Source organism: Sus scrofa, chromosome 18 (assembly GCF_054392235.1).
Source record: "Sus scrofa isolate SSC_HxYL_T2T_F1_AM1 chromosome 18, Sscrofa_HxYL_maternal_Yorkshire_Landrace_v2.0, whole genome shotgun sequence".
In the NCBI taxonomy this organism is placed as follows: Eukaryota; Metazoa; Chordata; class Mammalia; order Artiodactyla; family Suidae; genus Sus; species Sus scrofa.
This window is the reverse complement of record NC_139400.1, coordinates 61,523,263-61,537,128: the sequence shown is the minus strand read 5'-3', so window position 1 is coordinate 61,537,128 and position 13,866 is coordinate 61,523,263. Positions and strand designations below refer to the sequence as shown.

The following is a 13,866-nucleotide window of genomic DNA, read 5'->3' as shown; positions in this document are numbered from 1 at the left end:
CTGGGACCGGGCTTTCCCGTAACACAGATCTGAGCACGCAAAGCTTCAAACCTGCTTTCGACATATCCAGACTGGTAACCTTCCATGAGGCCTCTATTTTTAATGTAGTATTTACAGCCCATGGAGCACGCGTCAGCAAAAATATATAGGAAATACTTGCCAGCCCCCTAGTGTGACAGGCATTCTTCAGGAAGCAGTGGGGATCTGCTTCAGTGAGTTCGGGAACAGACAGGCGTGCTGTATTTCAAAAGTAAATCTTCTACTGCTAACACGTCTTCAAAGCCCAGGAGCGGTGCTGGAAACAAAAATCCCCGGACGCGAAAGCCGGTGTTTTGTGCTTGTTCCTCAGCGGGCGAAGCTGTGATACTCACACGTGCAGCGGGGGAACCGGAGACGGATCGTAGTGGTAACGGCCCTCGTGGTGTCTCGCGTCGATGGGGACCGGAGGGTGGAAAGCAGGGAAGAGGTGGGGAGGGTCTGAAAGAGAGAAAGACAAAGTCCAGCCTGTATGACCGAAGGCTTTGAAGCAGAATTCCAATCCGCGAAGCCGCACGGCCGCGCGGTCTTCCCAGCGGAGGCTGCATCCACCGGGAGAATCTGCGGAAGAACCGCTTGAAAGTTCAGGTCCAGGCAGGTCAGGCCACCAGCACCTGAGACAGTCAAGCCTCCAAATGCAGCCCAACGCCGGACAGGAAATCCGGACCGAGGAACGAGCGTGCCCCCGCGCTGGCAGGAGGGCCGGCCAGGGTGCAGGGCGGAAGGGAGCCGCAGAGCCCAGACCCGCAGACCCGCGACACTTTCTCTCTTATAAATTACACTCTGTCAAGTGGAGTTTAGACAGAGACGTAACATCGCTCCCGGTTTGCTCCCATACCCGTGATGCTTTGTAAGGAAAGGAGTCCTTTTGAAGGTCTCTGCTCATTTGTGAAATGAATGTACTCACATACATGCACAAACATACACACACGCGCACACAGACACACACTTGTGAATTTTTTTTCACAGCTGCACCTGCGGCACACAGAAATTCCTAGGACAGGGGTCGAATTGGAGCTGCAGCTGCAGGCTGACGCCACAGCCACATCAACACTAGACCCTTGCCCCACTGAGAGAGGCCACGGATCGAACCCCTATCTTCACGGAGACCTGTCGGGTTCTTAACCCCCTGAGCCACAACGGGAACTCCACACTTTTGAAAAATGTTAATGCATGCTCCCCTCCCTCCATCTAGTCCAAGGTCAGGCCTCCAGAATCTCAATACAAGGGCAACAAACCTATAAGTCAGCCAGAGGAGTGCTATGTGGTCGACAGAGGGAGGTTTGGAGCAAACTGAAGGTTCGTGTTCTGCTGCCTCAACTTTGACCTTGGACCCACAGCAGCCTCTCGTCCTGCTCTGGCTCAGTCTGGTGATCAGTGCTTTGGGGGTCTCCTATATGCACGACTTCAAAGAGTTCTTCTACCCCAATGACTTGTAAGTTGCCCTGATTATCTCTGACAAATCTGAAAATAATTTTTTTTCTTCTATGCAGTGATCCACTGCAAGAACTCAAGGTAGTTTTACCCTGAGAAGCCTCACTGATGCTTCTCAGCTGTTCCCAAGTTTCAAGAAGCAATAAAGAAGTCCAAACTCAGGAGGTGAGCCTCCAGGGCTGCGAGCCTGCGAGGACAGCAAATACAGCACGACTAGAGCTGCAAACGTGACCTTCCGCATCGGGGCGTCCTGGCAGCCATCATGCTTCTAGTGCCCAAAACACCCCCAGGAGTTGAGGTGTGCAATGAACATGGCTCAGAAGGGCTTCAAGATATTTCTCAAAGTCTCAAGATTTGGCCTCGTGTAGCAGCCAGTACAGGCTATACCACAAGAGGCACTGCAAACAGGCTCTGAGTGATGGCTGGAAAAATGGCACGGAACATGCCCACGGGGCAGGGGAGGGGCTGCGTCAAACTTAGAGTCCATGAGACACACCCCCCACCGTGAAGTTCCTTAAGTCCTGGAGGTGGTTATTATATGTGTGTTTCATTTTCATCCCTGTATCTTTCTCTTTGCCAAATTTTCTTCAAAGAGCATCTCTGAGAATGTAACCATGACAACGTTTGTTGATACCTTCTTTTCCTTTTTTGGAAACCTTGCCTCTCCTGCCTTACTTTGAGAATCTAAGAATACGGTTATGAGGAAAAAAAAAAAAAAAAACAGGAGAGAAAAACTATCAACATATAGCAGTACAGCACTCATACAACCGTGGAGGTACCCAAAGCTGAATTCCACCCAGATTTAGAACCTAGAAGAAGAGGTTCTACGGTTCTGGAAACGTCTGGATGATTCGTTGTATTTTGTGCTTGATATGAGATAAAGGGGTGGAGGGAGAAAAGGGATCCCTGCGGGATTGTCTCATCAGTGTCACTGTGATAATTAGATGTACAAAATGCTGCAAATTCGACAGGTGAGGAAGATGCTGACTACCAGATCTCACTTCATACTTTTTATAAAATCTACATGAAAAAAGCAATTCATATATAATATACATATGTATGTATATTTATATGTGTGTGTGTGTGTGTGTGTGTGTGTGTTATGGCCACACTGGAGGCATATGGAAGTTCCCAGGCCAAGGACTGAATCAGAGCCACAGCTGTGACAATGCAAGATTCTTTAACCTGCTGCCCGGAGCCAGGGATTGAACCTGCGCCTCCGCAGCATCCCGAGTCACTGCAGTGGGATCCTTAACCCACTGTCCAGCAGCAGGTACTCCCCCCAAAGCAATCACATTTTAATGCGCCACTATGACTTAAGATAAAAGGATGTTGGAATTGGAATATTTTGGTAATACAAATCTTGACAGCTGGTGTGCTAGGTCTGAAAGTTTACCCAGCCACGTCCCACATAACCCAGGAACCCTCCAGAGCCAAAATGTCCTATTTTATGTAACTGGTGTGGAAGAAAATGATGTCTCCTTCCCCTTCTCGTCACAACATAAAATTGAGGGGAGTCATCTTTTTCATGAGTTTGCAAGTCTGACACCTCCTCAGGGAATGTTTCCTGATTTTAAATTTTGAACAGGCATGAATGAATCTTTGCCGTTTAGGGACAGGTGGGTTGGGGCTCGTGTGGGTCGGGGCTCAGGTGGATGGGCAGCAGACTGGGGTGTGGCTATTTCTCTTCCTCTCCTGTTAGTGGTCGCTGCTGATGTCATTAAGCTTTGCCTCCAGCAGACTTCAAACTTCACAGGCCATGGGCTCTTGGAAACTTGAGAAATGAACCTAATAGAACTGGATGTAAATTAAGCATCCATACCTGCTGACCCACCTCCTGAGGTTCCTCCCACGCATCACTTTAGATGGCGTTTTGAGAAACACTGTGACAAGCGCGTGAGGCTTGGGAGATATTTTCACTTATTTCCTTCCTGGCTCTTGGCTGTGTTCTGAGTGATTAAATTCTCTCCACTAGATAAGTGGGTGTTAACTGTGTCTGCTTTTCTCTTGGTAGGTGCAGCTATGAATCGCGAAGAAACACAAATCCAGGGAGTTCCTGTCGTGGCACAGAGGACCGATTAGGATCCATGAGGTTGCAGGTTCGATACCTGGCCTCACTCAGTGGGTTAAGGATCCAGCGTTGCCATGAGCTGTGGTGTAGGTCGCAGACGCGGCTCAGATCTGGTGTTGCTGTGGCTGTGGCATAGGCTGGTGGCTACAGCTCCGATTTGACCCCTAGCCTGCGAACCTCCGTAAGCCATGGGATCGGCCCCCGAAATCGCAAAAAGGCAAAAAAAAAGAAAAAAGAAACACAAATCCAGATTTTTCATATACACAAGCGCTCAAAATGTGTGGTTTTATTCAACATCCAATATATGCCTCAAATACCTAAGATGTAACAGTCATTAGCTTTTTCTTTCTTTCTTTCTTTCTTTTTTTTTTTTTTTTGTCTTTTTGCCATTTCTTGGGCTGTTCCCATGGCACATGGAGGTTCCCAGGCTAGGGGTCGAATTGGAGTTGTAGCTGCCAAGCAGCCTAAGCCAGAGCCACAGCAACGCCAGATCCGAGCCTTATCTGCGACCTATACCACAGCTCCTGGCAACACCGGATCCTTAACCCACTGAGCGAGGCCAGGGATCGAACCCGAAACCTCACGGTTCCTAGTCAGATTCGTTAACCACTGCGCCACGACAGGAACTCCTGTCATTATCTTTTCTATGAGTATTCATAATAAAGTTGTAGTGATTATATGCATAGGAGGTGAAAACCAGGCACATAAGTCTATAAAATCAAAAGTATGTACCCAAAAGCAGTGTAAATCTTTACCCCAAGGAAAAAGAACTATAAGAAAAAGGTATTTCCATCTTCTTGTTTTTCAGAAATTATTCTAACAGGATTTCAATCCTCTCTCTCTCTCTCTCTCTCTCTCTCTCTCTCTCACACACACACACACCCTCTCTCTCCTTCTTTCCGAATGAGAGACAAAATGGCCAAGCACTGGAAATATACTGAAGAGGAAAATATAAGATACAATTCCTGGGGCATTTTGGAGTCACTTCTCCCTGTTGAGTGTGTTTTGTGGGTGTAAAAAGTTAATTCCGACTGAAAGTCTATGACATGTCTTACAGCACTTTTTGTTCAAAGTGTTTATTTATGTCCCAAGGAAATTTATGAATATCGCATTCTGGAATTAGGTTACTTAAAGAACCAAAAAATATGGACAGGATCTGATCAGACCAAAGACAGCTGATTTTAGTCTCAGCATTTTACTATGTCTGTTTGTTCCCTTCTTGATTTACTTGAAACTAACTCCTCTTGGACCGATCACGTCTGAGCCAACAATTACCCCCGGTGTCAGTTACAGTGGAGATCACACCTCTGACGCCGCTTTCTGGGGAAACGCAAGGCACAGCCCTCTTCCCATTCAAGACACGCCTGACCACAGCTTAACAGCATAAACGAAGACTGCAAAGCAGGGCGACCGAGTCCTTTCACATAGGTGGCATCACCTGACATGAATCCTAACACGTCTTAAACAAAACAGCTCCCGAATCCAACCCTCGAATGCTGAGTGCGTCCCCCGCATCTCGGCTTGTCGTTTCTAGGGCGTTAGATGGGCCGTATATTCCATCGCGGGCCCAAGAAGCTGTCCAAGAAAACCCACACGACAAGCACAGCCCCGTGTCACCAGCAGCCACCATCTTGCTCCACCTCCCGGTGTATTATTTACACATGAGCAGCACAGCTGTGGAGCATCATAACTCACGAATATGTGTCATCGGTTACCGCGGCACAGCCCCTCTCCGGCTCTGGCCCTTGACAAAACACCCCTGGATGACTTTTCCAAAGTCAGGCGAAAACTGCTGAAGCAGAAGGAAGTGCCACTAAACCTGGCTCCCTCCTATTTATCATACAATTTCCTGACTGATGGCTCCACAAACCAGCTGCTAAGTGCTGTGTACTCTACTGTCAGCAAACTAACAGGCTAAATGGAAGACAGGGAGAATAATGTGCAGAACTGGGGGAATCAATTTTACTGAAGGAATTAAAATTCTACCAGGTGGGGGTGAGTCGGCGGAGCAGCGGTAAGCAGTCAGCGGTACATGCGTTTGGCTGCAAAGATGATTTATTACAGACTTGCAAGAGGTCTGACGATTGGACCAAATTCCTCGTAGACTCAATGGAGATTTGAGGAGGGCGTATTATCCGAGGCGCCAGCGGAGGAGTCTTTAAACCCCATAAATGTGTAATTGGCTCGACACGTGTTTAAATGGAAATGCACAGTAACAGCATTTGCGCCGGGCGTAGTTGTTAGCATGCGATTTCACGCTGGCTGTCGTCAGGTGCGTCCCGCGGTCTCATTAGAAGTGAGAGGCATTGATTTTTCGGTCTCTTCACACAAGCCTGGCTTGATCATAAAACCTGTAGCCAGAGAAAGACACTCATCCAGGAGGCTGTTGCATCTTTCTCCCCGGAAATAGTGTTAACATCCTCGGGCTATGAGATCTCGCGGACGCGGTTCTGCGAAACTGTCTTTTAAGGTTTGAAATTTACATACCAATATTGTAGATTAAAAAAAAGAGATCAAAGGCGGCTGAGTTAGCACCCTGAAGGAGTCATTCACCAAAGGGTACTTGAGCGGCCAGGCAGTGCCCAGGAACCAGGACAGGGGGACCCAGAAGAGTAAACTGCCAAGGGCATAAATTCTCCTGGCTTATGTAAATCCCGAAGCCATCTGTACACCGACTTTGGAATTTATGCTAGGCCAGAACTGAGATGATTTTCTTCCGTCACGGGGGTCAGCCCTGCCTGCAGGAATGTCCAGTTCCCTCAGATTCCCGCAACCGCCTGCCCTCAGGAGAAACGATAAAACCCAGCACGGGCAACATCTGCCCTGCCAAAGCCAAGGTCATCAGCCAGCATCTATCAGATACAGTCTCAGGCTGGGGAGGGAGCCTCGCTGTCCAACGAGATGGACAGCTGCCCGGGCTCATCTCTGCCTCTTCCCCCCTGGGCATCTCCAGTCAGCATTCTGGGCACCTACAAGAGCTTTTCCGGGGCTCGGTGGCCTAAGGGAGACGTCACCATGGTCACCAACTCCCCATTCAGACACCCGGGTCTTCCTGCCCGTGGACAGGGTTATACCGTGACAGGAAGACACCTGTGGACAACATGGCACCAGAAAGAGCTGATTTGGCCCCTCCAAGGACGGTCCCTGGAGGCCCGACCAGGAAGGCCTAGAGCAAGGGTCTGTGGTCCTCCTGATCTGCTGTGAGCGGAATCGAAGGTGTGGAACCCCAAGGGACCAGCTGCGGACTTGCTGGGCATCCAGGAGCGCTTCCTGAGGCATCTGGAATCTTCTTTCCAGGCTCACACGCATGTTGTGTGGTGCTGGAAACATCTCCAGAGTCATGCATGTCGATTATCATGTTGACAAGACCCTCTGTAACTCGGTACATGCTTTAAGAAACTCTACTTCTAGTACACTCTAGAATCTGATAGATGCCTTCTATGTATACATTAAAAAAAAAAGGATCTGGAGTTCCCGGCTGATGCAACAGATTAAGGATCTGACATTGTCCCTGCAGCAGCTCTCATTGCTGCTGTGGCACAGGTTCGATCTCTGGCTTGGGAACTTCCACCTGCTGTGGTTGTGGCAAAAGAAAAAGGGGGGGGAGATCTATTATGTTGTCATTTTATATCATGGCAGGAAGCGTAACGTGTAAGCATATGTCAGAGGAGGCAAACTGCGGCGCCTGGCAGGCTTTGTAAATAAAGTTTTATTGGAATACAGGTGCTGTTTGACTTGCATGCTGCCTATGGCTGCCTTCCCACTTCAGTGACAGGGCCGGCCAGCTGTGACAGAGAACACAGGCCCAGAAAACCTGACGTATTTCCCATCTGGCCCTTACAGCAAACGGGGTGACAAGCCCCGTCTTAGCACACCCCAAGACAGTAATTCTCAGGAAGGGATACAATCAGAAAAACCATGTTTATAAGACCCTCTATAACATCAGTTTTTTTCTTAGGGATATGTAGTTTTTGAGTGACAACTCTGTATGTATAAAATATATTGATTTGTATGACTCAAGATATCTTTATAGGAGTTCTCATCATGGCTTAGGGATAATGAACCCAACTAGTAGCCATGAGGACGTGGGTTCCATCCCTGGTCTCACTCAGTGGGTTAAGGATTCAGCGTTGCCGTGATTTGTGGGGTAGGCTGGCAGCTGCAGCTCCGACTCGACCCCTAGCCTGGGAACTTCCATATGCCGCAGGTGCAGCCCTAAAATAATAATAATAATAATAAAAAAAATAAAAAACAAAAAAGTCTTTATAGTAGTAGTGCCCATACTGACAATTATTCAGAAAGAGGACACATCCTGTGATTTTTGGCCAAGCCCATCATAACTAATTCTAAGACGAAAATGGCAATGGATGAAGTTGACTATAAAACTAGTAAATAATGGCAATAATCCCTTAGCGTCTGCAGCTTAAGCTTCCTTACAAGTTAAGTAAAATACACACAGAGTTACACAGAAAAGCTAAGTAACAAAACTATGTTATTTACAAAACCGACCCAATTTTCACTTCTGGCCATTATTCAACATTCCTGACTCCTTGTGTTTAAATATCTATGGACTTTTCCCCACTGCTCCAAGAGCACTCTTTCTGCCAATTCTTCTGTATCCGTGTGCACAGATATGAAATGACTGTTTTAAATAGATCTAAACGCTACCTAGCACTACAGTCTGGTCACACCACACTGCATCCAGGCCACGCTCCTTTACAAACATAATTATGTGTTTCTACAAGAAAATCACAAACAGCCCTCTGCAAGTCAATTAGCAAATCTCTGCCTTTACCACCTCGAATGTGTCCTGGAGAAGGAACAGGTTGATCCTTCTCCTTTCTGGTCCCTTTGAACTTCTTTTACCTGCCCATCTTTGCAAGTTTCTCAACTAAAAATCACATCCCTTGAACAGCCAATGGCAGATCCAGACCACATCTGCCTACTGGCCACCAGTGGCATCCTGCCACCCAGTGCTTCTGGAATGTGCCTTGCCTATGATCCCATATATATTCATCCATCACACTTCTGTTGTTTCTAGCTTTCCTGCCAGGATAAGAGAAAAAAATAAACAGAGGGAAAGGCAGAAAAAAGAAGTAAGAGAAGGTTTACAGCCATTATACCTAAACCGTTGAACTCTCGGAGAAAAATCACACGAAAACATGAGGAATCACTATTTTTAAAAGTGACAAATCCATTTACTTTGAATTATGCTAATGGCATATTTTCAGTGGCAGTAAGGACGCACGGAAAATTAAAAGACGGAAATTACTGGCTAGTGACAAATTCTTACATCAATGATCATTTTTTTTTTTTTTGTACAGCACAATTTAAAAGCTGAGTTCATAGTTCCAAAACTAAGCACTGGGGTTCTTTTTTTTTTTTTTTTTTTTTGTCTTTTGTCTTTTGTCTTTTTTGTTGTTGTTGTTGTTGCTATTTCTCGGGCCGCTCCCGCGGCATATGGAGGTTCCCAGGCTAGGGGTTGAATCGGAGCTGTAGCCACCGGCTTACACCAGAGCCACAGCAACGCGGGATCCGAGCCGCGTCTGCAACCTACACCACAGCTCACGGCAACGCCAGATCATTAACCCACTGAGCAAGGGCAGGGACCGAACCCGCAACCTCATGGTTCCTAGTCGGATTCGTTAACCACTGCGCCACGACAGGAACTCCAGCACTGGGGTTCTTAATGCTCATGAAACAAAGGCAGAGCAAGAAATGTCTCTGAGAACACATTTGGTGTCTCAGATCTAACTACAGAAGCCTTAGAGGCCCTGTGAATGCAGCGCTCGCCTGGTTCAGTTCATAAACCAGTGATCAACAAAGATGAGGTTAGAAATTGTATACTATCCAAAACAAATCAACTCCAAAAAGAGCTTCTGGAGGTCCCGTTGTGGCAAAGGGGTTAGGAATCTGACTGAAGTGGCTCTGGTCGCTGGGGAGGCCAGGTTTCATCCCCAGCCAGGTGCAGTGGGTCAAAGGAGCTGACATTGCCACAATGGCAGATTCACTCCCTGGCCTGGGGAACCTCCATATGTAGCGGGTGGGGCCATAAAATTGAAAAAAAAAAATAAAAAAAAGAACTTCCAAAGATTTTTTTCCAATGCTGCAAAATGAGCAGGAGCAGACAGCAAAACACGAAAGCAAGGAACACAACATGCTCTCCACGCCATTACAACTCGGGTACATTTCAAGGGATGCTCTTGACATCTCGGATACCATCATTCCTCAAGCTTTGTTATTATTCCCCCCAAGTCTTGTTTCTCTTTATTTCCTATTCTCCCACAATCCTGAGAACTAAGAAGGGAAAATCCCATTACCTGCTCAGAAAAGCTAAAGGAGCCACCAGAAGTCACGGGAACCAAGGCCTTGTGATGCAGCTTGGTGCTCTTTCTGCTCCTCCACCAGAGCACAGTGGAGGTGGCCCTCCCAACAGGACCCCAGACACCCACCCACGGAGCCCCACCTGGACTCTCAAACCTGCTTCGGAAGCAGGAACCAGGCAGAGGCCTCAGGCACAGAGACCTGGGGGGACGAGATGGAGAGAGTGACTGCGCCGAGGCTCAGGGCATCAGTGGATCCCCCTTTGCCTTGCTCGCTGTCGTCCCACAGCTGGGAACGATGCCACGAGTCAAAGAGAGACACTCATCCATGTCCATCCTGAGAAACACGTTGAAGGCACTGGAAAACCAGCCGCGACCTCCAGAGTGTGCCGGCTGGAATCTTCTTGGCCATTAAATAAGGAACGAGGTCCATACTCGTTCGGATCAAAATCGGGCAAAAGTTGCTGACAACAAGATTATAGACCCTTTCCCATGGAATCTCCACCACCCACCCCATTTTCGTTCCCGTCAATCAACGAAAGGCTGGTTCCACTCAGAGTAATTGATAATAATAAAACTCGCGAGAATAAGGACGATTCCCTGAGCCCTTTAATGTGTGTCAGGGGCTATGTAATAAGCCACTGACACGCATGACCTCATGTCTTCCTTTTTTTTTTTTGGTTTTTGGCCACACCTGTGGCACACAGAAGTTGCTGGGCCAGGGACTTCCTGGGCCACAGCAGTGACAATGCTGACTTCTGTAACCGCTAGGCCACCAGGGAATTCCAAGCCTTCCTTTCTCTCTTCCTCTGACCCAAGAGAGGAGTGAGGACACGGATTCTTCCAGACAAGGGGGCCGGTCAAGGAAGGGCTAGACCCTAAAAAGGTCGGGGACAGACTGGGTCCTTTGTCACGCCAAAGCCAGTGCTCTCTGCCCCTCTGCTCCCCACCACGACACTGCCAGAGGGCAGGCTTCTTAGCATCTCTAGACTTGCATCCCCAAACCCTAGCCTGGATGTTGGCCCTCCCTGCTCCCCAAACCTGCAGGGGCCCTGGACAGCCCTCTCAGTCCAGCCCAACCCTTTCCCATGGCATTCAAGGCCCCCAGTACCCTAGCTACACCCAGGATACCCCACGTCTGCCTTCGTTGTTACAGTAGCTGTGCCCTCAGGGGAGAACTTCTGCCTCTTCTCCACGTTCAGCTCTTGTCTTCAAGACTCAGTGCCAGTGTCACCCCCACAGCCACGCTTCCCTGAGTCCCCGTGGGAAGAACTTACTCTTTTCTCCCTCCTGCACCCTTCTGGTTGTCAGGGACGTCCTGGACAACCGTGGACCTCTTCGTGTCCACACCTCCTCTCTCACTGATGCTCGGCTCCCGGAAGGCCATGTCATCCCACTCTGAGCCTCTCCCCCACAAGAGCAGGCACGGACGGAAGACTGCGCGGTGAGCCCCGCTGGGTGGATAAACACGCACCAGAGAGGCCTCCCTGTGTTCCTGGACCATGCCAAGCCACATGGGGACGGGGACAGGGCCTCAGCCTGGCACTGCCGTCAGACCAGGACTGTCCGCCTTCCCTCCCAGGCTGTGTGGGGCTTGGGTAGAAGAGGCTCTTTGGCCTGTGCACCCAGTAGAAACTCCATCAATGTTTCTGAGAGGAAAGAAAGGAGGGATGCAGACAAGAAAGGAAACTGAGGCCAAACAATAGCAGCAGAGGACCAGGCCTGCCTGGCCCCACAGGACCCTTCCATCGACCTAATAGGCTTCCACAACAGGCCAAACCAGGGCACCCCAACGGCCCCCCACCCTTTCAGAATGCTCCCCATGCAGCTCCGGGTGCCCTCCCCTGTTCAGAGGCCATGCTGCAAACCCTGAGCGAAATCAGAGCTCAAGATCACCTCGCCTGGCAAGACACAGTCCCTTGACGTGGGCAACGCAGTGTCGCCACCCCATCGCACCCCACCACCCCCCTTACAGGAGGCAGACCATGGTGGGCGCTCAGCAACAGCCACCCCACGTTGGGTCTCTTCCCACCGAGGAAATGCTGATGCTTCAATGAATTCAGGATACTCGAGCAGGCTGCTAGCGGCCTATGGCAAAGGCTCTTTGTCACAAAGGGCTGGAGGTCAAAAGTTTAAAAGCTCCTGACAGCAATGACAGGGGCCCCTCACCCCCACTCCCCCCACCCTTTCTTGTCAATAACATCAAAGGCCCTGGCCTGCTCCTAATGCTATTATTGCTATGCCTTTGGAATGCATTGACACTGCAGCACGTTTATTGCACCCTGGGAGCCCTGCAAGGCTCCACTTCCCCGTGCCTTCAACCCTGCCTCCTCACTGCCCACGGAGCACCCCCAAGCGGGAGCACAAACGGCGCATGAGCAGAGTCTATTGACGTGCTCCTTTCCCCGTGACTGTAAAATCACAAAGCCCACAAGGCGAAGCAACCCCCTGGCGAGGATGAGCAAGGAACCTGGAGAGAGTCCCTCCTTTCTCAAAGGGGGAAAACAGATCTTGGCTCACAAGAACGCACGTACCAAAGTCGTTCCCATTTGTCTTAGGTTTCCCTTTTCCCTGCGACGTTGCATGAGCCACCAGGCACACGTCGTCCGCTCGTCCTCAAAGACATCAGCTACGTGAGCATCTATCAAATGGCAGCATTTGAGGGGAATGACTTTCCGCTTAAGGATGCTCTGCAGCTACGGCATCCCCACCGTTAACAAGGGAGGTGGCCAGAATCGGGACGCTCTTAACGCCTGAGACGTCCTCTGGTCCATGAGCACAGCTGAGTTTATGGAATCAGCACACTGAGAGCACGGACCAAGAAAAGAGGGACATTCACAGGAAAAAAGAAAAAATCGAAACCAATGGAACGTCCTTCACGGTACCACACCTGAACTCTCTGTCCACCTTTACTGGAACAGGAGGCCCCTTGGGTTCTCCTCGCCCCCTGCCGCCCCCCATCAGCCCTCCGATGATCATGGCCATGTGACTTCCTGAGCCTCCATCCTTCCCCGTCCACGCGCAGTCCCCGAGCGGCACGCGTGACCCCCATCTTCCATCCTGCTGCTGCCTCATGCATGTGGCTGGGTGTGTGGATGAAAAGCCCAGAGCTGCATGCACAGGGGTTCACGACTGCCCCCCAGCGCCACTCCCCCAGCTCACACGTGTGGCCTCCTCTCCCGCTGGCCGCCCTTCCCTGGCTCTGAGTCTCCTTGGACTTCAATCTGGGTTCTTAGCCTCATTCCTTCTGGAAGGCCAAATTCATTTCAGAATCTCTCTGGCGCACTGTCCCTTAGAGCAATGCCCTTGGATGGCGAAACCACACTGAGGATGAGAGAGGCACCTGGCCCTGGTGCCCCCCCCAACCACAGCCCCAGCTTCTGGAACAACGCTGCGCCCTGTCCACAGAGGACAGAGGCCACTCCTGCCCTCTTCCCCTCATGTCTCCTACAGTGCAGACAAGCTAACCTGCTCAGAAATCACCAAGAGGAATCCACCTGCCAGGACTGGGAGGCAGGAGAGACTGGGGAGCTGTCATAAACCTTCTCGCATGTTCAGCTGGGCACTCCTTCCACAAGACGCTTTGTGCTGAGCAGGGGTTTGTCACTTGCTGGCTCCGCTATGATCTTTGACAGTCATGCTCAGAGGGTGACTCAACTGGCCGGTTCTTCCCAGGGCCCCCCATCAGCCTTGACAGCCTCTCACCTTGTCTCAAAAGGCTCAGGCTCTATAGGGTCTCAGCGTGACCTCCATCTGGGTCCCCGTCACCCTCTCCCCACAGTGACCGTGGTTTCCAGGCCAACGGCACAGGAGCCGGTCTTCACCAACTATTCTTGGTAAGTGTCTAAACTCACTGATGTCCACCTGCGCCTGTGGGCCCCTGAGGACAGAGTCCACATCTACAGCTCGTCCCCTCGTCCACCGACGCGGACCTGCGCCTCCGCTGGTAACAGTGAGTATAACGTCGCAAAGCGGACCCCACCCTGTATCTTCTCAATAAGC

General features: G+C 50.1%; 1 protein-coding gene across 10 annotated transcripts in view; it reads right to left on the bottom strand.

Annotated features, from left to right (window-relative positions):
• Nucleotides 1-13,866, bottom strand: part of GLI3 (GLI family zinc finger 3) — a 294,394-nt gene that overhangs the window by 128,381 nt on the left and 152,147 nt on the right. For 9 of the 10 annotated variants that reach the window (XM_085004874.1, XM_085004875.1, XM_021078943.2 and 6 more), the window contains one exon: nt 372-477. The exons of the other annotated variant lie outside the window; for it this stretch is intronic. In XM_085004874.1, coding sequence (XP_084861000.1) covers nt 372-477 — 106 coding nt within the window. The remainder of the gene's footprint in view (nt 1-371; nt 478-13,866) is intronic. 10 annotated transcript variants of the gene reach the window in all.